Source organism: Bos mutus, chromosome 18 (genome assembly GCF_027580195.1).
Source record: "Bos mutus isolate GX-2022 chromosome 18, NWIPB_WYAK_1.1, whole genome shotgun sequence".
Lineage (NCBI taxonomy): Eukaryota > Metazoa > Chordata > Mammalia > Artiodactyla > Bovidae > Bos > Bos mutus.
Genome location: NC_091634.1, coordinates 11,441,016 through 11,457,071, shown reverse-complemented (window position 1 = coordinate 11,457,071; position 16,056 = coordinate 11,441,016). Strand labels below are relative to the sequence as shown.

At 50.4% G+C, this 16,056-nt stretch overlaps 1 protein-coding gene across 1 annotated transcript in view; it reads right to left on the bottom strand.

Annotated features, from left to right (window-relative positions):
* The window catches only part of LOC102278964 (carcinoembryonic antigen-related cell adhesion molecule 7-like), a 25,498-nt gene extending 9,859 nt beyond the window's left edge, over nt 1–15,639 (bottom strand). The window contains 3 exon segments of the mRNA XM_070387608.1: nt 14,303–14,534; nt 14,536–14,666; nt 15,576–15,639. Coding sequence (XP_070243709.1) covers nt 14,303–14,534; nt 14,536–14,666; nt 15,576–15,639 — 427 coding nt within the window.
* Between the last annotated feature and the right edge of the window lie 417 nt (nt 15,640–16,056).

Sequence of the window (16,056 nt, the reverse complement as noted above, 5' to 3'; positions counted from 1 at the left end):
CTGAGAATATTGTGTTTACTCCCTGCAGGAAGGACACACTGACTCTGGAGGAAAGGGGTCACGTGAGTGATGATGGTAGGGTACCTGACCTCCACCTTAGCCAGTCTGGCGTCTGTTTTCAGGGACAGAGACCCAGAACCAGGTGTCAGGAGGAGCTGCAGTTCTCAGGTGAGAAGGGAAAGGCTTCCTGTGTGTCCTGGGAAGAGAGGAACCTGGTGCTGAGGGTGGGCAGACTGTGGGCTCCCTGGTCCTCAGGTCAAGTTCCGGGAGACTCTCCCTCTCCGTGTCTGTTGGCTGAGCCTTGGTTCAGAACTATGCAGGTCCTCCTTGCCATTATAGGGCCTCCTCTGTCACCCTGGCTGATTTTTCTGTGGTCACTGTGATCTTTCCCAGGGGTGGTTCCAGGCAGGGAGGGGAGCTGGCATGGGTGCCTATAGGCCCCCAGAAAGCTGGGTAGCATAGTGTGGCATATAGGAGTGACCCTGAGAGTCTGTTGAGGAGGGGTCCCCTGGGGTCTAACGCCTGATGATCTGAGGTGGAGCTGAGGGAATAATAACAGATATAAGTGCCCAGTAATTGTAATGTGCTTGAACTATCCCCAAATCATCTCCACCACTTCGCATTTGTCTTCCATGAAACCGGTCCCTGGTGCCAAAAACGTTGGAGACCGCTGTTTAGAGGGAGGGATGGAAATCAGGCTCCTTCCCCACCTCCTTAGGCAAAGCAAAGTTCACCTGTTAATTTCCTGTGTGTTGTCTGGGTGGCCCAATGTTGCCCCCTGGAGGTCATGAGCAGACCTGGGGACAATGTAATGGGCTGCACAAGGGTGCAAAGGCCAAAGGGTGTGAGCTGGCTCTGCGCCCTGGGCAGAGGTGGGCAGTGACCTCCAGACTGAGGGGCAATCATCCAGGGTCCAGGTCACTGTGGGTCCCCAGACTTCCCGACTCCATCCCAATGCAGGTTGAGCCCAGGGAGAGGATGGGGGTTATCCAGTAGCAGGAGAACCATCCATCCAGGTGGATGTGTGCTTAGGAGGAGCTCTCAGTCCTTGAGGCTTCAAAGGAAGGGCCGGTAGGGGGGTCTCTGGGGCTATGGGGAGAGGATGGCGGCCTGGACCCAGAAGGCCCTGTTCTTTCCCCTCTCACAGCACTGTGGCTGCCCTCAAGTCGTCTGTGTCCCCATCAGTGGCCTCCCACGGTGCCAGGACCTGGGGCAGCTCCACCTGGAGACTCTGTCACACAGGCTTCCCTGTCAGGGGATGGGAGACCCCCATGGGACCCCAGCCCCTCTGAGATGGAGCAACTGCAGAAGCTGGGCTCCCCTCTTCCACCCTGCTCCGGAAGTTCCCCAACTTTCCCCAAATGCCTGGGGAGGCTGAGATGTCTCCAGGAACCAGACCCAGGTGTCCCCATGGATCAGGGACCTTGGGATAAGGAGCTGTGCCCTGATTCCCGTGAGTTTACACTGGGGCTCCCCCCTCCCCAGGGTGAATCCCTTGGAATGGAGGATCGGGAGTCTGAGCCAGGTCAGGTCTCCGTGAGAAGGGGAAGGACTCGGACTGCTGGCTCTGACCCTCCAGGGAGACTACAAGATTCTCCCGAGTAGAGACGGGAGCGGGTGTGACTATCTGGGAATGAGCAGAGGTCTGACTTCTCACAGTTAAGAGGCCCCTGTTCTCCCTGCTGACTCCAGGAGGAATAAAGTCCCATCCTGGAGCAGCTGTGGGCACTTACAGGTCTCCTCCCACTCTGATGCCAGGGCTCCTGTGTCAATAAGGAATATTCTCTGACCCCTCGGTGTCACACTGGGTGGGGGTGGGGAATCTGGCATCTGTTATGTAGATTCTCTTATCTATTTAAAGAATATTTATTGAGCATGTGTGACATGTCAGCCCTGGGTTGCATTCTGGACTCCAGAGAATAGGATAGACTTGGGTCTTGGGTGAAAACACTTGGGGAGGCAGACACTCAGAGAAAGTCCTGGAATTAATGAGCTAATTATAATGGAGGGAAGGACCATGAAGGGGAAGGTCTTGTGCATCCAGAGTCTGTAATGGGGTCTCAGCTGGACTGGGGTCGTGGAAGGCATCCCTGGGGAGCAGATGGCTAATAAATTTGAACAGTCAGATGGACTTTAAGGTAGATTTGGGCAGATAGGGAAGGGGAGGCAGGGTGCCTCTGGCAACACAATGGTTGGCAGTTGCCTACAGGAGCAAGAACAGGAAGGAGGTTATCCTGGCTGAAGCTTTGAACTTGTAACTGAATTTGGAGGCTCGATGGATGAGCAGAGGTGTTACCTGTGTGTCTGTCCCCGGTGTAGATATGAGAAGGCCTGAGGTCTGGGTTGGTACGTGGGTGTTGCGGCCCACTTAGTGTCTGCTTTAACTGGTACCGCTCTGCCTAGAGGATTAGAATGGATCTGGGCGAAGTGGTTAGCATCGTAAGGCGGTCAGTTATGCCCACTGACCCCAGGGAGACAGGGGAGGGATGAAGGTGCCCCTACACACCTACGGCTCAGCTGTGTGGAGCTGCAGGTGTCTCTCCTGGTGACTCTTGAGAAACATGCCTCTGGGACAGGTGTCATAGCCATAGTGGGTGTCATCTTTCTGAGGCTGAATGAAGGGGGTCCTGGTGTCCAGAGACCCAGAGCCAAGGCCCTGGTGAATGGAGGTGCTGGATGGTGCTACGTGGGTTCACACGGTCACAGTGCAAAAGATGTATGGAGGGACAGATCCTCGTCTCCTCTTGATTGGAACCCTGTCTGTGTCCGGGAGAGAAAATGGGGCTGAGCCAGGGCAGAGAGGGCAAGCACAGCAGGGCACAGAGGACCTAGGTGACTGCTCAGTTGTGGGATGTGAGAGGAAATCTGTCCCCATGAAAGACAGGGGAGGCCCCTGGTACCCAGGTGACCATTATACTGGCTACTTGAGTGTTTTGAATGACCATTAGGGATGCTGGATAGTTACCCCTGTCAATGGGACCTTAGTGGGGAAGAGGAAGTTGGGCGTGACTGTGGGAGCCCTAGTTCCTTTTCTTCCCTGGGGTTCACAGGCAGATGGATGGGGTTCTCAGGTGATGGCTTCTACCCTGGAGACTGGTCTTCAGGTCCCACTTGTCCTTCAGCAGGACCGTTGCTCTGCTGGAAGCATGGAGAGATGGCAAAGGCTCTAACACCAGGCTTGGGGCTCAGACAGGAGGAGCTCGGGAGGGTAGCCCAGGCGTTCTGCTCAGTCTTGCTCCCTGGGGGAGGGGGCATATCTGGGGTTTGGGGGACAATAGGCTGTGCTCAGGAGCCTTCCAGGCTTGGTAACCGCTGTCTCCTAGCTCAGGCATTGGGGGTCAGGACTTAATCATGAAACATTCCCTCTAAGTTGAAGACAAGACAGTTATCTGACTCTCAGAGGCAGGGAGATACTCTGCGAGGATAGTTAGTTCCCAGCCTCCTTGAGGACACCCTCCATGTGTAGGAATCATTCACCTGGAAGTTGTCATGGGTGTAGCTATAACTAATACACAGAGAGAAGAAAGTGCTCCTGATGGATAAACTAGAGCAAACTGGGTTATCCCTGAACACATTCTACTGTGTTCATTGTTCTCACAGAATAGAAATGGGCAGGATATCTAGGTGCCCCTTCTTGCTGAAGCCTGGGGCTGAGCACAGCAAGAGACACTGTCCGTGGTGTTGATGAACACAGGCCACCTATTGACTTGGGAGTCATGGTCTTTGCGTCACATCTGCTTTCTTTTCATTCAGAAAAATCGATCATTGCTAGAAAAGAAGAGGCTTCCCTGGTGGCTCAGACAGTAAAGAATCTGCTTGCAATGCAGAAGATGCGGGTTTAATGAACCTCTGAAGAAGGGAATGGTTACCCACTGCAGTATTCTTGCCTGGAGAATCCCACGGACAGACGTGCCTGGTGCATTACAGTCCATGGGGTCGCAAAGAGTTGGACATGACTGAACAACTTTCACTTCACAGAAAAGAACAGGTGGAGAGAGCTGCAGGGAGTGTGGACTGGCCTCTATCTCCATGGCTCAGGGCCAGTGATGGTACTGTGGACGACATGGCAGGACTTGACCCCGCATCAGGATGACAAAGTCCAAGATGCCCAGAGCAGATTGCAGTGTGGGAACATGATGACCACGGCCCTGAGAGGACTGGTAGGCAGAGCAAAGACTCCTGAGGGATGTGCACAGCCTCCTGCTAAAAACCCAAGAATGTGCCCCGTGATTAAGGAAACCTACAGATGAAATTCCGATCATGTGACTGGGAGATTATTTTGGGGTATATGGGAGATTATGGTGGGGGATGTATTTGGCTGAGCCCAATACATTCACAATGTTCCTTACAAATCAAAGAGGAAGGCAGGAGAGGCAGGGCCAGAGGAATTGGGATGATGGAAGCAGAGCATGGGGAGCTTCAAGATGCTCCACTGCTGGCTTTGACGATGGAGGAAGGGGCCACGAACCCAGGAAACTAGGCCACCTCTCACAGCTTGGAAAGGCGAGGAAATGAACTGTCTGTAGAATCCAGAAAGAACAGGGTCATATTGACACCTTGATTTGGGTAGATTTGTGCCACTGAATTTATGTTGATTTGTTACAGCACAATTAGGAACTACTAGAGGTGCCACCTTGTCTAATCCAAGATGGTGTGCCTGGGGGATAAAGAGTAATTTAGACTTAAATCATGATTGGAAGCTTTGCAGATGGTTTCTCTTACCTCTCATCTCATCTCAGCACAATTGATACTTGGCCACTGGCAGAGCATGCTTGCCAACTGTGGGCTCTGTGCCCTAGTGCACACACCTGCTGTATTTGTGTGAGTGTGGGCACCTGATCCGAGCGGACCTATATGAGAACAGCACCTATCCCAGGGACCTCGGGGAGAGACTGAGAACTGCTAACCCAGGCGTGTGGTGGGGGCTGCAGGTGAGATCCAGGTGGGAAGGGCCCTTGGGACACTTCGAGGAGGGGACAGGTGGGCCTTTTGACATGGCAGCCAGGTTGAGTTTTAGGTAGAGCCTGCAACTCTGCCCTGAGGCTCATGTGTGTGTGTGTGTGTGTGTGTGTGTGTGTGTGTGTGTGGTGAGAGACACAATTTGCATTGGAGAGCAAAATGGAAACCAGCGGGAAGTGGACAGAGGGCACAGGAAATTTCTGGGAGGACCTTGCTCAGAGCATGGCTTCTGGGTCCCTCTTACTTTGGTGACTCTGATTGCTCCTCTGTGTCTCCCCAGAGGGAATAATTTTCTCAGTGCTTAGGTCCTTAGAGACACAACAGAAACCCATGGAGAGAGTAGGCATTCTGAATCTTGGATCTGGGGACAGACAAATGTTCCTGTCCGATCACTGACTCAGTGGACATGATTTGGAGCAAACTCCAGGAGATATTGAGGGACAGGGAAGCCTGGTGTGCTGCAGTCCATGCAGTCCCAAGGAGTCGGACATGACTTAGCTACTGAATAACAAAAATTCATTTGAGGTAGCCAGAAGTTGGGGCCGGCAGGGCCTGGTGAGGAGGACCAGAGGGTTTAGGACGCCAAGAGGCTGCAAAGGGGCCTCACCCATAATATTTGTCTCACCCACGACTTGTTCTTCTTTCCTGACTCGTGTGCTAGAGGCTCTCAAAGGATCCCATATTCTGTGCTCCAGAGACTCAGTTATAAGCAATCAAACACTGAGAGATGTCCATGACTCCAGGGCAGTGTGAGAACAGCCGATTGCCCACGTGGCTGGGCAGGGGTCTTGTGACCCTCCTTTCCTGTTAGTATGGTCCCCTCCCCCACCAGCCTCACATTCTTCCCTGTGCTTTCTCCCAGGGAATAGATGGGGAGGTCAGGTAACTTAGAGTTAATACTTTCCCTGTGGGGCCCAGGAGAGAATGGAGCAGAGATTCAGGTGAATTACTGGCTGGACAAGACCCAAGTGTAGTATATTTTGCAAAGCAAGGGGAAAGTGAAAGTCGCTCAGTCGTGTCCAACTCTTTGGGACCCCATGGACTGTATAGTCCATGGAATTCTCCAGGCTAGACTACTGGAGTGGGTAGCCTTTCTGTTCTCCAAGGGATCTTCCCAACCATGGGATCGAACCTTGGGACCACCCAAGATCTGAATAAAGAGCACTTTCCCCTTGTGGCTCAGCTAGTAAAGAATCCACCTGCAATCCAGTGCCAGGGGGAAGTGCTCTTTATTTACCAGCTGAGCCACAAGGGGGAAGTGCTCTTTATTTTCCAGCTGAGCCACAAGGGGGAAGTGCTCTTTATTCAGATCTTGGGAGGTCCACGATGGGTCACAGGCCCAGTCACTTGCCCCGATGGCCTTCCTCCCTCCAACTGTGGGAATGGTAGTCTGAGCTCTGGTCCATCTAGGGTTCAGGGCAGCCTATCAGGGTCTCCAGGAATCCAGGAGGGACCCGGACGCTGGACCCAGATTCCCAAATACCCTCAGGGCTCAGAGCTGGTTCTCTGCCTCAGGCTCTTCCTCTTGACCTCACTTGGGTCTTGGGTCTCAGATAAGCTCTTTCCCACAATCCGTAACCATATGTGTCTGGGGGAACTAAGGACCCACATCTGCTTTGTGGTTGAGCCCACAGTAAACATCTGTGTTGGGGCGTAGTAATTCCTGCAAAAGAAAACCGATGCCTTGGAGCTCATGTAACCTTCTCAAATGTTGTATCAGGGACTTCCCGGCCCCAGGTCCCCCAGGGTTGCTCTGTGGGGGGCCTGTTTGTATCAGAGGTTTTTGGTCCAGACCCATCTACTCTTCTTCCCATTTTCCATCTTTCCTCTTATTTCTTGAACCTCCAAACACAGCCAGGTGTAAAGGGGGCATTTCCTCGGCCCCTTGGGCTTATGAGACCAGAACTTGGATCCCCACACCCACCTGGTAGATGGGAACTTGTGGCTTGGCATCAGGTAGGGAGGCCTGGGGCATGGGAGAGAGTGGGCATCAGCAGAGAGGGAAGGAGAGTCATTTCTTCCAAGCATCCATCTCCAAGCCTGAAGCCCCCACCCCAAATCCTATCTGAGATGTGTATCCCACCCCTGTTAGCCTGGCTCCTCTGACTGATAATCCAGGGCCCACCTGGTTCCTTCTGGACTCCAAGGTTCTCTTAAGGCCAAGTGAGGGGACCAGGGCAGCCTCAGGATAAGGTGGTGGGTGGTCATGTCCCTGAAACGCATCCAGGTCCTGGCATGGTGGGAATTGCCATGTCTTAACAACTCCTACTGAGCTTCCCTGTTGGCTCAGAGGTAAAGAATCTGCCTGCAGTGTGGGAGAACAGGTTCATTCCTGGGTCAGGAAGATCCCCTGGAGAAGGCAATGACAACCCACTCCAGTATTCTTGCCTGGAAAATTCCATAGACAGAAGAGCCTGGAGGGCTACAGTCCATGGGGTCACATGAGTCAGATATGACTGAGTGACCTTCAACTACCCTCGAGTGAAGGGGGTCTGCACAGTGCATCAGGGTTGGACAGTCCTCCTTCCCTGAGCCTGTGAAGCTGGGACCCTGGGGAGAAGAGACAAGGAAGGGATGTACTTACCTGGGAGACAGAGCTGCCAGAGGGACCACATCCTGGGAGGAGACAGGAGTTACCACTGAGCATGTGAGGAAGCTTAGCCCATTCTCCTAGGAGAGGTTGGATGTCCACCTTCTGGAGAACCATGGGAGAAAGATCCCCACCAAGGGAGAGAACCTCTGGCAATTTCAGGCCCCAGTGAGGGCGAGGGAGCCTCCTAGGATTATAACTCATAGGAAAAGCAGACTAGCCAATCGGGTCCCTTGTGCTGAAGCCCCAGAGAAAGGGCCAGAGACCCTGGGGGTGGCAGGCAGGAACAGACATGGCAGGGCCTGACCAGAACTAGCCTCCTCTCTCTCTTGTGTTTTTCTACTAATGTGCTTGTCTGAGATTGACCCAGGTAGCTTTATAATCAGTGTTCATGTCTAAAGCACTGGAGTTGTTAGTGTGGAAGGATGGCTGTATCCATATTGGACAGGTCTGAGAAGAACCTTGGAGAAGGCAATGGCAGCCCACTCCAGTACTTTTGCCTGGAAAATCCCATGGACCGAGGAGCCTGGTAGGCTGCAGTCCATGGGGTCACTAAGAGTTGGACACAACTGAGCGACTTCACTTTCACTTTTCACTTTCATGCATTGGAGAAGGAAATGGCAACCCACTCCAGTATTCTTGCCTGGAGAATCCCAGGGACGGGGAAGCCTGGTGGGCTGCCGTCTATGGGGTCTCACAGAGTCGGACACGACTGAAGCGACTTAGCAGCAATAGTAGCAGAGAAGAACCTGCTTCTCAAGAAGAACATGTTCTTTCTTAATGTTAAATTATTTATCCCTGGTTGAAGAGAATCTGGAGCTGAAGTATAAGAACTGAAAGCAATAACTTACAAGAGTGATTCATCCGCACATTTGAGCAGGTAGAAGAAAGAATCAGTGAACATGAAGATAGAAAGAAAAATCATTCAGACTGGGCAGTAGAAAGGAAATAAATGAGAAATAGTAAACCAGGGAAAGTATTATGCAGAACTCCATCAAGTGGACAAACATATGCAGTATGGCAGTTCCTGAAGGAGAAGAGAGAAAAAAGCAATGAAAAAAAATATAAAAAATTAATGGCTTAAAACTTCCTGAACTAGATGAGAGATTACATATCAAGGGTGGTTCAGTTCAGTTCAGTTCAGTTCATTCGCTCAGTCATGTCCAACTCTTTGCAACTCCATGAATCACAGCATGCCAGGCCTCCCTGTCCATCACCAACGCCCGGAGTTCACCCAAACTCATGTGCATTGAGTCGGTGATGCCATCCAGCCATCTCATCCTCTGTCATCCCCTTCTCCTCCTGCCCCCAATCCCTCCCAGCATCAGGGTCTTTTCCAATGAGTCAACTCTTTGCATGAGGTGCCCAAAGTATTGGAGTTTCGGCCTCAGCATCAGACCTTCCAATGAACACCCAGGACTGGTCTCCTTTAGGATGGACTAGTTGGATCTCCTTGCAGTCCAAGGGACTCTCAAGAGTCTTCTCCAACACCACAGTTCAAAAGCATCAATTCTTCAGCACTCAGCTTTATTCACAGTCCAAGGGTGGTTAAGGAACTCCAAAAAAGGATCTTTCAAGATACAGGTGTTCTGACACAATATAGTCAAATCACTGAAAGACCGAGGGAAAGAGAGATGATTAAAGCAGCAAGAGAGAAGTGACTTATCATGTACAGTGGATCTTCAATAAGGTGAAAATCAAATTCCACATCAGAGAAAAGGGGCCAGAAGGTATTGGGACCACTGATTTAAGTCCTAAAAGGAAGACTGTCAACTGGGAAAGCAATGTACAGAAAAAATCTCCTTCAATGAAGCTCAAATTAGGACTTTCCCAGATAAACAATAGTCAAGGGAGTAAATTCCTTGGACACAAGCCATATATGAAATGTAAAAGGAATCCTTTTAGATGACGGAACAAACATTGGACAGTAACTCAAAGTCATTGGAATATATAAAGAACAGTGGTCAAAGTGACACAATATCTTACTTAAGCCAGTATTATTGTCTTTTTTGTAATCACTTGTTTTTCATTTCAAAGGTATTTCATGTAACAATATTTATAAATCTATATAATGGATGTACATTGTATAATGATGTCTGAAACCTATGACAATAAGTGTATAGAATGGGGGGAATGGAGATGTATACTACACATTGTATTACACATTATAGAATCTAATTGGCATTTCAACTCAATAGATACATGTTTAAGATATTAATTGTCATCTTCAAGTTAGCCACTAAGGAAAGAACTGAAATACACTGGACAGGGAAAGAACAGAATCAAAATGACACTTAAGAAGGGAAATCACTTAACTACCAAAGAGGAAGAAATAGAGGAATTACTGAATAAAGCATGTAGGACATATACCAAGTAGCGAGATGGAAGAAGCTCTTTCCTATCAAGATGTATCTGACTCATAGCCTCAACCTTCAAATTAAAGGCAGAGGTTGACAGAATGGATTAAAATTATGACCCATCTCTATACTCTCTTCAAGGGACTCACATTAGATACAAAGACATAGAAGGTTGAAGTAAGGCTGGAAAAAGATATTCTATGCAAATAGTAATAAAAAGAGAATTGTGGTTATATGAGTGTCTGCTATAATAACCTCTAAATCTAAAAAGCCCACAAGAGACAAAGTAGGACCTTGAATATCAAGAAAAGTTTCCATTCACCAAGGAAATTGAACAGTTATAAGCATCATGCACCCAACAACACAGCACCAGAATTATGAATCAAAATGGACAGCGTCGAGGGGAGAAATAGCTTGGTCATAACAGTGACACTACAACACCCCACTTTCAATAATGGACACAGCAGTCAGAGAGAATTTCAGCGAGAACTAGAGACCTTGAGAGCACTGTAAACCAATGAGACCTAACCGACCAATAGACAGCACACAAGCATAGGAGTTTATGTTGCACAAAGTACAGTCCTCAAGGCCCCCATCTCTCACCACACACGACCACCACCCATCCTGTGAAGAAATGGTGTCAATTCCACTGTAGAGACGATGGTGCAACTAAGAAAGCCAAGTGGAGGGACCTGGAGTTGAATGTGACAGCAAGCCTGCAATCACAACAGTGCGAACTAACATACCGAACACTTGAAAGTGAAAAAGTGAAAGTTGCTCAGTCCTGTTGGACTCTTTGAGACCACATGGACTATACAATCCATGGAATTCTCCTGGCCTGAATGGTGGAGTGGGTAGCCTTTCCTTTCTCTGGGGGATCTTCCCAACTGAGGGACTGAACCCAGGTCTCCCGCACTGCAGGCGGATTCTTCACCAGCTGAGCCCCCAGGGAAGCCCTACTTCCTGAACACACATCTGCTGTGTGATTTCCACCTTCATTGGAAAGCCTATCACAAAACTTTATAAAAGTGCATGTAAACACCACGGTACAATAAGAAAAAGGGAGATTTAGACTTTAATACCTCACTGGGGCTTCCCAGGTGGAACTAGTGGTAAAGAACTTGCCTGCCACTGCAGGAGACGTAAGAGACACAGATCCAATCCCTGGGTGGGGAAGATCCCCTGGAGGAGGACACGGCAACCCCTGCAGTGGAAGGTGGAGTCTTAACCACTGGACTGCCCAGGAAGTCCCAGGTACTGATTTTAGTGCTGCTTCCAGCGGTCTTGGCAACGAGGCTTCACAGCAGAGGGCCAGGAGAAATCAGGGGATGAGGAGGGCAGAGACAGCACACGTTCCAATTGCTTGAAGTGAAGGAAATGAGATGATAGGCTAATTGTTGGTGGAGTTAATAAAAGAAGCTTATTCAGATTAAAATGGGCTTCACTGGAGGCTTAGACGATAATGCAGGAGACATGGGTTCAGTCCCTGAGCTGGAAAGATCCCCTGGAGAAGGGAATGGCAACCCACTCCAGGAATCTTGCCTGGGAAATCCAGTGGACAGAAGCCTAGTGGGCTACAGTCTGTGGTGTTGCAAAGAGTCAGACAGGACTTAACAACTAACACAGGACGTAATGATGGTTACTCACTCAGCCTACGGGGGTCACTTATTCTGGAGTTGCCCCCACTGGAGACCTCACACTGATAATTCCCAGTGTCCCCTCTGCTGACCCAGTCTAGGGTGAGGGTGCTGTTGTCGGGGGTGAGGGTCATCCCCTCTGTCATCTTCTCTGGCCTTTGGAAAGCTAGCATATAGAGACCCCAGTCTCATCTGTGAGGCAGGTCAGGACCACAGGACCCTCATGTTCTGTGACTGTGGTGTTGCTGGTTTGGAGGGAGGGCCGTGCCACTGGGGCTGTGGAGAGACAGAGGAAATAAATGACTGAGAGTGAGTCAGGGCCTGGGCCATACTCCCTCCTCAGTCTTGGGGCCCAGTGATCTCTGTAAAGGCGACTCTAAGGAAGGCCCTGGGTCTTTGTTCAGGTGACAATGGGAAAGAGATGACTTCACATCTCCTCTGACCCTCAGATCACACCAGGGGGACCCTTGCCTGGTTGCTGGGACAACATTTTAGTATTGGACAGCTTGTGGGATCAGCCCCGGGAACCTCTTCTCAGCCCATGTATCCAGCAACCTCATCATCAGGTGGAAATCTTCTATGATGCTTCCACGTGGCCCTATCCAAAGGAATAAATGTTAGCCCCTCTCATTCAGAACATTGTTGTTCAGTTGCTCAGTTATGTCTGACTGTTTGTGACCCACAGGCTGCGGCACACCAGGCTTCCCTGTCCTTCACTATCTCCCAGAGTTTGTTCAAACTCTTGTCCATTGAGTCGGTGAAGCCATCCAACCATCTCATCCTCTGTTGCCCTCTTCTCCTCCTGCCCTCAATCTTTCCCAGCATCAGGGTCTTTTCCATGAGTCGGCTCTTTGCACCAGGTGGCCGAAGTACGGGAACTTCAGCTTCAGCGTCAGTCCTTCCAATGAATGTTTAGGGTTGATTTCCTTTAGGATTGATTCGTTTGATCTCTTGGCTGTCCAAGGGACCCTCAAAAGTCTTCTCCAGCACCACAGTGCAAAAGCATCAATTCTTTGGCATTCAGCCTTCTTTATGGTCAATTCTCACATACTTACCTGACTACTGGATAAACCATAACTTTGACTATATGGACCTTCACACATCTGTTTATTTTGGGGAGGCAGGCTTGCCAGCCCTCTCCATGTTTTGGGTAGAACAGCTTTATATTATTAAGGAACGTGTTCCCATTTGTGAAATAATTTAGTTGGGAATGAAGGTGATCCGGTTAGTTTTCATGATCTTAGGACCATGGGAGATTATAGTTGAATGGTTTCTTAATCTGAAGAAGTCTTTTAATCCTGGCTTGTGGAGTGAATATCATGGTGAAGGAAATCTCTAGAGAGAAGTGGTTATTGTTTTAACAAAAGGCTGTAAAAACTAGTCCTTCTATAAACTAGGGGAACTGTCTATGGGACACAGCTTGGTTAATAATTATTTCCCGGATGTTTTAGAAGATGAGAGAAGCCTCTCTCTGTGTCTCTCTCCCTCTTTCTCTCTCCCCCTTCTCTATTTCTCACTCTCTTCTCTGTCTCTGGGCTTCCCTCATATCTCAGTTGGTAAAGAATCTGCCTGCAATGCAGGAGACCTGGGTTCGATCCCTGGGTTGGGAAGATCCCCTGGAGAAGGGAAAGGCTACCCACTCCAGTATCCTGGCCTGGAGAATTCCATGGACTATACAGTCCATGGGGTCACAGAGTTGACTGAGCGACTTTCACTTTCACTTCTCTGTCTCTGCCTCTTTCTCTCTCCCTCCCACCCCTCCAACCTTCTCTTGAAAGAGAGAAAGAAGATAGGAAAAAAGGAAGAAAGAAAACCAGAGAGATCTCCACCTGAGGCTCAGTGAGAATGCTCCAGGGACCACTTATTAGAGACCCCAATTTTCTGACTGTGGTGCTATCCAGGCCTGTCAGGTAATGTTGGATCTGAGAGTACACGGAATGGTTGGGGATAAAGAGAACCTGGGCGTATTTCTGAGGCTTCGCATTGACAAGCCAAGAATCCTGTGTGGCAGGAGAGGTGAGGTTTTCCTCTGGATGGTAACAGGAGTCTGAGAAGGAAGTGGTGGGGGCGGCCGGGCCATCTGAAGCAAAGAGCATAAAGCCACATGGTGCAATCAGAGGGAAGGGAAATTCTTGGTCTGTATTAGGGCCCCAAGGTTCTTCTGAGCTGTTCACACACATGTCTGAAAATTTTCTCATCATTACTCTTCATACTCACTCATTTTGAGTCTGACATATTCATCTGTTTCTCCCATCATATTCTGGTGATCCTTAGCCCCTCAAGAGAGTGCAGCCCCTTCCCTCTCCATCTTGATTTAAGGGGGGCCTGCCTGAACTTGCCTGAAACAGGAACTCACGGCCAGTCTCGGTGTCCGGGGGTGGGAGTCTGTGTGCCTAGGCCTGACAGGGATGGGTATGGCCTGGCCTCTGGCAGCATGGATTTGGGTAGGCAGCCTGGACCACATAGGAACAGAGGTTACTCACAGAGGACATCCAGGGTGAGTGGCTCACTGCGGCTGACACTCACTGGGTTCCTGGCTTCGCACACATAGGGTCCTGTGTCATTCCTTGTCACAGTGAGTACAGTGAGAATCCTGTGGTCCTCAGACAATTCCAGCCTGGTGCTGCTGGGGAGGCTCTGATTGTTGATCCACAACATGTAGGAGGTGTTGAGTCTCAGCTCCACGTTTTAATGCCACAGTGTGTGAACAGAACTCACCCGCCTCCCCAACACTCCGAGGTCAGAGAGGAAGCACTCACAGTATACACAGAGATGTCCGATTTGTCTTTCTGTCTCTAAATCGTTCTTTGCAACGAGCAGGGTGTAGGATCCTGTGTCTTTCTGGATGACGTTCTGGATCAGCAGGGTTCCGTTGGGGTAAAGTGTCTCCCGACCACTGTGGGCAGAGCCTTTGGTAGTTGCATTAGTGTCTACTCTGTATGATGCAATTAGCTGGGTGCTGTCTACCCTTTCTCCTCTGTACCAGGCAGGCATAGCCTAGAGGCTTCTCTCGCAGATTGTGGGCAAGTAGGAGAACATCCGTCCCTTCTGTGGCAAGGTGGGGCAACAATTTAACAGGGAGTTGTCCAGTGGTGGGAGGGGGCCAGAAGTGTAAGAGTGGGACTAGGAGGGAAGAGAGAGAAACCAGTTAATATTCTGACTTGTGCGTTGGGATGGAAAAATGGTGCCCTGAACAGATCTCTTCGTCCCTCCGCCTTGGGAGTGTGGGTGTGTGTGTGGGTGTGTGTGTGTGTATGTGTTTCAAGGTCAGCAGCATGACCCCCATCACTTCAGCCCCTCTGGGCTCGTTTTTTCCTCTGTTTCCCCAGCTGTCCCCTGGTTCACTCCCTCGCTGCCCTCACACACCTGCTTACGCTCAGGGCCTCTTGGGAGATGCCCCTCCCCCCCCGACCAGCTGCTGTAAAGACCCTCCGTGCTCACTTGCTGACCCTTCCCTGCTCCCTTTCCTGCGTGACGCCTGTAGCACCTGCCAGCACATTCTTGATCTCTCTCTACTTGTGTGTCTTCCTCCCCACAGGGAGTGGGCTCCGTGAGGGTAGGGGCTTGTCTGATCCTGCTTGAAACCCAGGGCCAGGACCAGGCTCCAGATGTTAGTACCTGGGGATGAAGGAAGGAGAGTTCCCAGGAATTCCACAGCCTGGTGATTATTTGTCAGCTTCTAAGGGTGCAGGGTAAGGACAGTGTTTACTGTCCTGGTTCTGTTATTTTCTGTAGTGAAATGAAGATATAAATTATTGTTATCATCATCAGTTTTCAACAATTACTGCTCAGTGAAGAATAACTGATAAACCTACAGCAGTTGAGGTATTCGTGCCCCTCAGCAGCTCTAGTTTATGGAGATGTTTCCCTTGTTGCTTCTCCCCTCCCCCCACCCGCCCCTGCTCCGCTCTCCTCTGCCCTCAGGTCCAAACAGAAGCCCTCTGTCCCCTCTCAGAGCCCCGTCTTCCCCAGAGACCACCCAGTCTCTTGTTCTCTCATCTCTGCCCCCTCCCTGAAACTTGACCCTCTCACCTGCCAGCAGGAGCCTGTTCCAGGGGATGCACCGTCTGCGGGGAGGGCCTGAGGGGGTCCCCATGGTGCCTGCTGTCTGCTGTGTCCCTCTCTCTGTGAGGAGGTGCTCACAAGCACTGATGTCCATCGTGTGAGCTCTGCTGTCCTTCCCCCTCTGGCTGGGCCTCCACCGGGGGCAGGAGCACTTCCCGGGGTCACGAGACCCGGGGGCGGGGTCTCTGCCCAGGCCCCTCCCTCTCCCTCTCTTCTCATTCCTTCCTGCCTCTCTGGTCCCTCTACCTCTTTTTTCTCTCTACACACACACATACTTCAGAGATATTGTGGCTTGGTTCTAGACCATTGGAAAAGCAAGTGCATGAACTTGGGGTATCTCAGGGCATTTTTGGAGAATGTATTCATTCACACTTACACTCACAGACATAGGAAACAGCTTACGGTTACCAAAGGGGAAGGGGGGGTAAATTAGGAATTTGGAATTAAC